General features: G+C 37.3%; 1 protein-coding gene across 1 annotated transcript in view; it reads right to left on the bottom strand.

Moving 5' to 3' along the window:
• The window catches only part of LOC306755070 (helicase ARIP4-like), a 33,177-nt gene extending 22,776 nt beyond the window's left edge, over positions 1-10,401 (bottom strand). The window contains exon 1 of the mRNA XM_079239317.1: positions 10,163-10,401. Within this exon, the coding sequence (XP_079095443.1) occupies positions 10,163-10,196 (34 nt within the window). The 5' untranslated portion in view covers positions 10,197-10,401. The remainder of the gene's footprint in view (positions 1-10,162) is intronic.
• Positions 10,402-11,457: the final 1,056 nt, after the last annotated feature.

Below are 11,457 nucleotides of genomic sequence, written 5' to 3'. Positions count from 1 at the left end.
TATATATATATATATATATATATATATATATATATATATATATATATATATATATATATATATATATATATATATATGCATGCTATATCGTCATCATCAAAGTAAACATAATAGTTATGGTTAAAAGTCTTGTTATACAGACTAATCTAATCTTAAAAAATAAGACAGAATTACAAGAAAAGTGCGCAGGAGAAGCACATGTTTGCTTTTATTCCAGCTTCAGTAAATGGAAGAGTGGTTTGCAGTTATACAGATGATCAACAGATTAGCAAAAGTTGCAGGCGGATTCCAAGCATTGAATTACCACTTAATGGTTTCACCATATAAATGTAGCAATCTTAGAGGAGTTGTAGACCAGACGGTGGCTGTGACATGAGTTTAAAAAAAAAAAAAGGAAAATGTGGCTCAGACTGGCATTTATTTTCCTTAAATGCGGACATCTATGTGATACATCATACGTATGCTGTATGTAAGTGCTAAAGCAACAAGGTAAGTAGCTGATATCAACAACTATTGATAAAAGCTGCATTAAAAAAAAAAAAAAAAAACTACAGGCATGCAGAGTGCAAACTGTGACCAAGACATTCGATTTTATTTATTTATTTATTTTGCCAAATGATTGTGGACATTATATTTAGTTTGATGAGCCAATCACAAAATTATCCTGCAAAAATCGAAAAACACTTGTTCCTTCTTCCAGTTCTAAGATTTCCTAACAAATTTAGTCAAAATCCATTTTAACTTCTTAACTTTTTGAGTGATGCTGATGTCAAGATAAAGAACTCAGATGTGGGAATAGAATAGGTACATTGATACCCAAGCAGCTACAACTTGTGTTTGTCAAAATGCAGTATGGTGGCTGGAGAGCCTCACACACACAATCACACTTCTACAGGAAGATGTACACACACATTTGCGACTCACCATGGGGAGAATCTTACCGCATAATGACCCACCAGGTTACACAACTCTCACACAAATGGACAAAATTAAGTTATATAACTGATGAATTGCTCAGTGCTCCCCACTGAGGACCCAAGAAACTGAATATCTATCTTGAATCATGTAAAGTAAATCAAATATAATATAAAGGGAAAAAGGAAAAATTTACACAAGACTGGCAAGACTCAAAATCTACAGATGCACATATGACATTTTAAACCAGTATAAACAATTTCTTACACATTAACCTTCAGTTTTTTGGCACCTTCTCCCAAAATGTGAATGTTTATATTCATCTTCCCCCCCCTGTGATGGCTGTAACCCAAGCACTGCAACCACATGTCAGAACATTATTAACATTATCACCAGGGAAGCAACAAATCCATTTGTATGCACACACTATAGGCCTCTTTTATATACAGTCTATAGGAGACAGCAAAGATTTTGGGCTAATCACAAAGTGAGTCCCATTTCTTTTTTGCATCAACTTAGTTAGCTGTTATCTGATACTGCTGTCGTGAACAGGTGCAACATTTAAAAGATAAAGCCACACAAAATGTGCAAACATGGCTTCTGTGTTTTAGATGGAAAAGCAGTGAAAATACAGAAATGCAGAATTTCCTTCAGTGTTAATTAGAACAAAAATAGCACCAGAAGATTCTTCAACAATGTTTGGACATTTTTACATTTAATAGTTGATATAAAAAGCAAGCAAACCCAAAGGAGAAGACTACAGACTACAGACCTGTCTCTTTCCCTTTTACATTGGAAATATGTTGAGCTCTGCAGTTTGTGCAAAGTGTTGAAGTTTGTAAATGTAACTACATTTATCTTTGTGAGATATCTAGACTTTAACCTAAATGTTTCACCGACTTTTTTTTTTATCTATCAGACTGGAAACATTGCAGAGTCCAGAACAACCTGTGGCTGCACACACTGTAACTGGAGCAGCTACATGTTGCTAAAATTCTACTCTAAATCCAGCATCGGAGACCTGCCCAGCTCATTAAGAAGTGTTCATAAGGGGAAAATTTGATCTTGAGGACTGACTGCTGCTAGGTGACCGAATAAAACTAACATGGTGCTGCACAAACCATGCCAGCTGGAGGAGGAAACAAAACAATTGCAATAATCTCTAGGCAACAGAAATGGAACGAAAGTCTGAAAACTGGATGAAGATCAACCTTTAATACGTCAAGCAGAGAGTATCTGAGTGCCTTGATGATACACTCATCAGGAGTCTGTAAGCATCACAGAGTAAACAGTACCAACAGTAAGTTCTCTAAACCATTAATTTGTTCAGCTGGACACACCCTGCTGGAGAAACACTCAGCTTTCATATACAAACAACACAACAAACACAAGTAAGACAAGTGCCACAAAAGAACGCAACTAAATTGTGGTTTGTGTGTAGCTGTGTGCATTAGTGTATGTCTACATGTGTGTCTGTAAGTGGTCTTGCAGGAGAAACATCTTCTGCAACAGCAAAGTTATATAACTGCAGCCATGTCTCTGTTAAGTTTTTATGTAACTCTTCAAACTGTGTTGCCAATCACAGCACTGCAGGTATGCAACAGCACTCCCACAAGTTTGTCATGATGAAAATCACATGTCACATTTATGACATATCAAGACAAAGCAACAGTAATAATATGTATACACAACCACTTGCATGTGTCTTTATCCTGCTTGTTCAACATGTCATTTCCTTTTATATGAACACCATTCCTAAAATAGGCATTCTGTCCTCAACTCTAAAACCCCATTTCTACCAACAGCAGTGGCAATGCTGCCAAGAATAAAAATATGTTGCAATCCGTGGTTACTTTTCAAATAAAGATTTTCTCAACAAATGGATAAATGAGCAAAAAAACTCCAGTTTTTAAACAATCTTTACAAAATGCTAAGAGCAGAACTAAAAAGAGCCTCACCTCTGAAATTTGGAGCTTAATTTATATGTAGGATTGAGGCATCCATCGCCCGCATTAGATTTATTTGCACCCGAAAGGTATGTGGTGAAAGCAGACAGCTGAGAGCAAACAGAGAAATGTGTGGCACCATGTACTTTACCTCCTTTCCAGGAAGTGTTTTGAACTATTAAAAAAAAGACAAAACAAGGACCAGAGTCTTTTTTTTTTTTTTTTTACAATGTGTATGTATAGATATATATGTTTATATAGAAAAACAAACCAGTTCTTAATGTCTCTTTGTATCTTACACTGACCTCATCATCAAAATTCAATCAGATAAATAGATAAAAGACAGCACAGACAACCTGTCTGTGCTGTCCCCTGTTAGAACTGCTGCCTACGTAAGCAGATTAGAAATAACGTCAGATATCCATTAATAGTCAGAGGAGAATCCTCCATGTCACACATTTTATATGCACACACAGAATAAACCATCTGGTTATTCAACTATTACAGACAGATGGGAGATTCCAGGAAGTACACAGCAATTGGGAAGATACAGAATTCACTGAAACAAAGCATTAAAATTTATCCTTTCATTTCATCCCAAAGTCTCAGTTCTGCATTTTCAAGGAGAAAAGTAAATGAGTTTTGTCCCCCTCTCTGCGGGGAATGAAAAACGTTTCCGTATCTCATAGTTCATTCAACATTAAAAATTGTGTAACATTTGAGTCATGAAAAGTCAGTGAGAGTGCAGCTTGTTTGCCTCCTCGAGCGTCAAGAGAATCAATTCACGAGTATAACTCTGTTACTACCGAACATCAGCACCTTATGAGCTTGATTTTGGATGGTATTTATGTCAGGTGTTAAAAATTCAGGTGACCTTTTTTTTTTTTTTTTTTTTTTAATCTTTTCTGTCTAGTCTGAGGTTTTTCAGTTTACATGAATTCAAACATTTCTTTGTAAAATAATCCGACATTTACTCAGTTTTTTTTTCTTGCAGTAGATTTTCCTGTTCTTTTCTTAATTCATAAACACTGTTCAGATAAACTATCATGATTACACTTATTGGGGTGTATAAAATCTACAAATATAACACAAAAAAAAAATAATTTTTTGCCTTTGACTCTCCCAACTAACACACCTCCCTCTCCCATCTTTCTTCATCTTCCTCCTCAATGTCTTGTTTGAACTTTAATTAATCCCTTCCCCCTCATCCTCCTTCTCTGTTCATCTACAGCCTTCTTTTCCCTTTTCTCATTTCCATCCTCTCAACATTAACATCTATTTCCTTTTATTTAAAAACAGATATAAGTTAAAGAAATACACAAGACAAAAATACATGCATTAATTCTGCGGGACTTAAATTGAAAAGTAAGTTTCTCAGCAAAAACAAAACAAACACGGATATCAGATAACAGGAAGACTTATTTTGTCGGACAGTTTGCAGCAGCTCACCCTACGAACTGAAAATGTCAATAAAAGGGGTCAACAAGATGCAGGAGGAGATGGGCTGAGGCTGAATGTGTTAATGAGGTCAGTAGGTTGCTCTAAAAGCTGAGAGGTACAGAGTACAAAACGTCTTGTTCATTTCCACCAGAAGGAGCTTCCAAAAGCTGCTGCGCACAATAGTACAACCAGTTTTTTATAATGAGGCGATAAGCTTCCTCACTAACACATGCTCAAAAGGTCTCAGTCTCACTCAAGCAGAGAACTGCCTCTGACCAGACAGGCCGCTGCCGCTGAGGCTGGTCGTATGAGTAGGGGCGCTTATGTAACTGCTGCCTCTGGCTGTTACACAACCAGCATGTTCTCATGAACCTCACGTCCTGTCTGCGTAAACACTCAAAGATGCGGCACGTCACAAACACGCAGAACACACTTTGAAGAACTGGCAGACTCAGAAAAACTTGCTGGGATGTTCTAAGAACATAATGAAAGAAGACTGCGTCTCATACAAGCGCACTGTCGGGTGTGGAGATTTTCCCACCTTGTTTCGGCTGTTTGCAAAGACGTTTTCACTCAGTCATGCTGCTTTCCAAATTTCAGGAAATATGCCATGGGTGTAATGGTGATAGCAAGATAAACAAGTCAATAAATCAACAGGTTTGCTGGAGAAAAACATAGATGGGACATTTAGGCACTTTACTAGTGTTATTTAATGTGTTCCAGTAAAATGTTTATATATTTTCCACTGTCTGGTGTGGAATATGGCTTAAATATGTTTTATTTTGGTTAATATTTCCATTTGATATTGGCAAATTTTTCATGGATGTAACAATTCCATTTATTTCCTCAAATTATATAAAAAAATTAAAGTAATCAATTAAGATTCTTGATGAAATACAACGGTCAGAATTAGCAACACCAGACTGAGGTAGTAACACCAATTCCTGATATAACCGTTAAAAATAAAGCTGAAATAGTCCTCTTGAGATATAAAGTAAAATTTTATCTTTACTCAGATGTAAATCCTTTAGAAAGGCCGCTTCGGTTAAATATCACGATTTAACTGGGTTAAAACAGGGAACGACAAAAATATCTAAATATGAAAAAAATAAAACCTCCTTGAGATTTTCAGATCTTGAAACATGACCAAACAAACAACACACTGATGCGCACAAGCTGACACACACTCACCTCTTTTACATAACACACTGCCCTAAATTAGTTATTAAGGCGGATTTATTAGAGCGAGGCAGGTGAGTTATGAAACCCTCCCGCTGGCAGAGCGCGCCTGCGTGCGTCATACAAAAGATTATGTGGTTTGAGACAGACGTTCAAAAAAGAATAAAAAAAAAAAAAAAAGACGAGAGCTAGAGAAGAGCTGCAGTAAGAGAAATCACCAGAGGGGTGAGGCGAGGTAGAACGGCTGTTTTGTAGGGCAGTGTGTCATTGCTGCTGAAGAGGAGGAAGAGGAGGGATACGGGAAGAGAGAGGCAGCCAGCTAACATACTGTATCCTTTAAGGCTTTGTCAAAGTACTGCTTATAAAATGTTATAAAATGTGTGTTGGAAAATCTCACCTACTCAAAACCTTTAGAAAATGTGTCAAAATACACCCCATTATAATGCCATCAGTAGACAGCTACGATGTCTGTATTATGAACTAAAATAAATGTAATCAAACGGTCTAAGGCTTTTTAAAAAATTATGATGACTGAAAGCATTAGTGAACGTCAGGACTTTCGCCTGATTTTATAAAAGGCTGGTTAATTTACGCTGCACTGACTTTACTGAATCACAGCTATTGTTAATTCAACAGCAGAAGTTTAGCTGCTATAACCGGTGACTCGGCAAAGAAACAGATTATTTACCAGATGTTGAAAGTGGATGAAGAACAGGTGGAAGCTTATAAACAATTCCACTTATGAAAAGTTTTAGCGTAGCTGGTGTTTTGTACTGCACTACCAAGCTGAAACAGTAAAACTAAGGTCATGACTGTTGGAAAAAAAAAAGCCTAAAGGTACAGCACAAAGTCCAACTGTGAACAGAAAATAGGAGCAACACATCATAAAAAAGTAAATAAATATCTTTATACGTGAAAAGATTCCTAATTTCCTCTATGAGGAATTCAAATAAAAATGTAATTGGCATCATCCTCAGCTACAGATAGTAAGACATGGAGCAGGATCAGGATCAACTTCTCAGCAGCAAGCCAGAAAATGATATTTATGCAGACATCACAAAGATCTATTTGGACAAATAGTATAGCAGTTGTCCATGAGGGTTTAGCTCTTTTCATCTGCAACACTGAAAAGCAGGAAAAGTAGGAGACAAACAGATGGAGGAAAACTAAGCCAGTAGACTGAAGGGTGTACAAGGTGAATGAAAGTGTCTGATTGCTCTATCATTTAAAACTAAGAAAATTTACCTGAAGGAGAAAAAAAAGAAACCTGTTACATTATCTGAGAAAAAAATGGTAGAGGTGGAAATGAAACAGTCAGATTTGATTCTATTCTACAGTCACTTAGCAAAAGCTTTTATCCAAAGCGACTTACATTCATACTCATAGCTCAATAGGCACATCAGGGCAACTTGGGGTGAAGTGTCTTGCCCAAGGACACTTCGGCACATAGTTAGGGGAAGCCTGGAATCAATCCCCCAACTTTCCAGTTGAAAGACAACTGCTCTTCCTCCTGAGCTACAGTGCTGTCAGCACTCGCCTAAACGAGACCAACTATGTCTGTCCCATCTGCAGAGACCAAACACAACTGCACCATGCCAAAATAAGAAGATTACAACCAGCAAGTGTACTGCAGAAGTGTCACTGAATTAAAAATGTCTAATTTGTCCTTACATAATTTAATTCAATGTAACATTTTTTTATTCTCTTTTCTTTTCCATGATATATTGGCAAATTCAAGAAACAACAACAGCAAATATACTCGAGAGTTACAACAACTTCTGCACAACCACTGTAGTAAATTTCATGTAGAAAGAAAAAAAAGCAATTTATCACCGATGGAGAAACTTTGCCTGAAGGATAATGTAAAAGCATACATGGTTTATGATGGATTTGAGAGAGAAAAGCGTGTTCTACAATCTTTTTGCTACTTATTACTATTCATTTTAGGGGAGACAAGGCAGTCAATGATGCAGCATCACAATGAGTTAAACAAGGCTTATGAACATAAAGAAACTGCAGGATCCATGTGAACACTTTTTAAACACAACACAAACTGCACTGTGCCGCCTAAAAATGGCGCCTAAACAAATTCAAGTTTTTAAGTTCATATCTTTGCACCTGAACAATATTACTATAAGCCCAGACAATGTAGCTGGTCTGATCTCAGTCCAGCTTAGTGTGTTTTTCTGAGTCAAAGCCCATATCAACAAGTCAGACTTTTGACAATCAACTCAAACAGAAATGCTATTTTATTTACATTTCTGAATTTAGGAGAATGCAAAAAGATGATTCTTGCACTCGAAAGCAAGTTTAAAACCCCAAACTAATTTTTACTTCCAATTTAATACCAAATTTGTTTAGTGTTGGTGCAGAACCAACACTAAACAAACAGAAATACTTTTTAAAGGCACAGTACAGATCTTTTACCATTCACCCTGTTACGTGCCCCCAATCGACAGCCAATTCAGCATCCATCTTGCATCCTGCCTGACCTGTTAGCTCTCTCCAGCCAGCAAAACATGATCTTAGAATGACTCTTGTTTTGTCCCTCTCTCTCTTCTAATCTCCTCTGTTTCTTTGCTGAATCAGCGATGTTGGGTGTTACAAACAGCCAGTGGGTTTTTTTCTAGAGTGTGAAGATAAACTCTGCTGCAACGTCACGTAGCGTCCCGGATGAAAAAGTTGTATAATATGGTTTCTCAGCCTCAGAGCATTGCTGGGTAGCAGTAGCTCCAGAAATGCACATGATACATGTCACCTTGTCATCATACAAGTCTGGAACATGGAGTTTTAATGTCAGAAAGTTACATAATGTGTCTTTAAAGTTTGCACCAAAAAAACTAGTTGAAGCCATTAGATGCTGCAAAGAGATCAAAAGCAAAACAAAAAAATGGCTGCAGAATTCTGCTTACATAACAACAACCTGTGTGCATAACTGAATAAGGGCTAACACAAAGACACAAGCACTCACCGATGAAGAGACATCAGGACAAATGCATTTCAGACGTAAGAATAAAAGCCCATTAGCAGAGAGAAGACACTGTTATCTAAGAAGATCCATCTGTGAGAAAAAAAACTGTACAATCTGAAAAAAGACGTGACTGGCAGGGACAAAAGAAACCCAAGATACATTTCTTTTTAAAGGCATAAGCATATAAAAAAAATAAATCATTTTTCAAAGGTATGGGAGAAAAAGGCTGCACAGTGATGTGGTGTTTATCCTTGGATCAAACCGTGTGTCTGTGCAAGCTCTCTCCAGGTAATAGGACTTCCTTGTGCAGTCTGAAAACAGGCATGTTAAATGATTTCTCCTCTAATTTCTCTCTGAGCGTAAGTGTGAGTTGATGTCTGGCTCCCTGTGTGGGCCCTGTGATGGACTGGCAGCCTGTCCAAAAGTCTGTCCTGCCTCTCACACTACACTGGAATATAAGAGAGTTTGGAGAATGGATGGATGGTATTCAACAAAGGTTATTAAACAATTGCTCTGGCATTACATCTTTTAACACTTGTGGTTTATGTTAATAGCTTTTATATATATTATTTATTTATATTTATATTTATATTTATATATATATATATATATATATATATATATATATATATATATATATATATATATATATATATAAACTGTATTTAATTTATAATTTTACTCTGTAAATTTATAATGCATTCATAAAGAAGAACAATAAAGTTAATAGAAGTTTTTAGATTAATTGTATGTAGCTGCATTTCTTTAAAAATCTTTGGTCTGCCTTAATGCAGGAAAAAAAATCTCTATTTAGCAGTGTAACATCTCGCCTTTGCAAACAAAATTAATATGGAAATTGAGTATGCCGCTCATTTAAAAACATCTTAATACATTTATTTTTATGCACTCAAACTACTATGGAGCACTTTGCTTGCTTGTTGCCTCACGCATCTTACCCCCCTTACCTATTGCTCTATTGAACCATGTTTTCCTTCCCCCACATGCTCACATTTCCAGCATGGCCTAATCCTTCCCAGATCCACCAATCAGATACAGACACTAGTTTAAGTAACAGTCCGAGCAGCCAATGGAAGGGCGGGACTAAGATGACAACATGAGAGAGAAGCTATGGCCATGAGTTGCAGAGACCGGCAGAAAAATGAAAGCAGGACCAAAAAAGTAAAGAATCAAACAAAGAGAGCAGGAATAGACAGCAGTGACAGAGAGAATGGAGAATATGACGACACCAGATAAACAGGCAGAGAAGACAGAAATACGATCCATGCTGAACAGGGTATGGATCGCATGTTACACAACAACGTTAAGTAACTTAACAAGCATTAGTCAACCACTACTGCAGCTTCTTCAAACTTCTGAGGTTAAAAACCTGTCCATGTTTGTTGTCATGATATTAGATATTCAATATTTCCTCCCCCTACATTCACCTTGTTATTGGGTTCGACTCGTACTGCTTTTCTGCAAGCTGGATGCAGTCAGGAAAGCACCACTGCAGCAGAGGAGTAATGATTACCATCTCCTCAGATAAACTATAATCTGCTAAGCTTTCTGTGTATCGTTACTTCCTAATCTCAAATTAAAACCTCTAACAATACTTTTACCTCCTTACCTTTTATATTTTTACTTCTGATTAATTGTCCTCTCATTTTCCTTCATCAACTGAGCTCGGGATTAAAGTAGCAACGTTACCTACCTGCAAATGACTCTGATTCGTCCAGAAGCAGCATGGTTATCAGGAAAAAGGGAGAGCTGGTCTCCTCTGCCTCTGTTCCACACTCAAAGTCGCTTTTTCTTTCAAGTGCTAGACAACTTAAAGAGATGAAGAAGAGGTTTTTCTACGTCTCCTCCAAGTCTTATTTTATATTTGGTTGGGCTTTAATCGAATGCCTCAGTGACTGACTGACTCACTGACAACTGGCAGACCACTCTGTGAGCTCCTCTCTACTCAATAACAATGTGAATGTGAAGCAGAGACAGGCAGGAGGGTTGGCAGATGAAAACTTACATAACCCTTCATGCTGGAGCTGGGGCCCTGCTGAGGGGGTACTCATACATCAGCAGGCCTCCTCGCTTTCAAAAGGAGAAAAAAAAAAGAGCGAGAAAACACCCCCATAAACACATGCAGGAGCACAGAGCATGTACGGAAGTAAGCACCCACACGCTCATGCTGTTCATGTATGTGATAGTCAGTAAAGGCATCCGGCTTCATTTGAATCAAAACTACTTGTATGTTGGCCCAAAGATCAGATGGCATTAATTTACACTGAAACATACACCACCACCTCCCAAAGCATTCATATGTCACACAGAAAGTAGCTGTGAGCAAAAATCCTACTTGTGGTGAGACTAATGAGATGTCACACATGTTCAATAGGGCAAAAAGTGTCCCCTTTATACAAAACCAACATCTACTAAATGGTATTTTCTCTTTCTGGAATGAATGAGCCTGTGTGCTGCGCACGTGTATGCAACTGTTTCAGACACCTGTTAACTCTGTCATGGGAGCATGTAGATCACAGAAACCAGCTGTAAAATCTGGGTCAAGGTCACCAGAAACACCAGAAAGAAAGTGACCTTAAATAACTCTGCATACCATGGTAGTCACAAAAACCTTTTGTACTTGGACGATGAGCTTATACAACACATAGTTGTAAGACTTCTGTCAAGAAAACATTGCATTTTAAATGTCTTTTTTTAATCAATACATAGCAAAGTAAAATGTCTGTGAATGTAAAAAAGTGTAATAAGTTTTAAATATAGAGAATCCATTTTCTGAAACTTGCAGAGTTAAAGAACATTTGAGGCTACTGTTACATTATGGGGTAACATAATATGAGAAAAGGCTCCGGATGTGGAATTAGTTTGTTACATGCTTTTTAAGCTCCCAAAGCTCTGGGTTCGATAAGATAAACCTATTAGTCTGTTTCTGTTGGTTATTGACATACAGATTCTTTATCACTGGCAAGTGCCAACTTGATAACAGTTTCT

This window comes from Telmatherina bonti (genome assembly GCF_933228915.1).
Source record: "Telmatherina bonti genome assembly, chromosome: 4".
Classification (NCBI taxonomy): domain Eukaryota; kingdom Metazoa; phylum Chordata; class Actinopteri; order Atheriniformes; family Telmatherinidae; genus Telmatherina; species Telmatherina bonti.
This window is presented reverse-complemented; position numbering and strand designations above follow the sequence as displayed.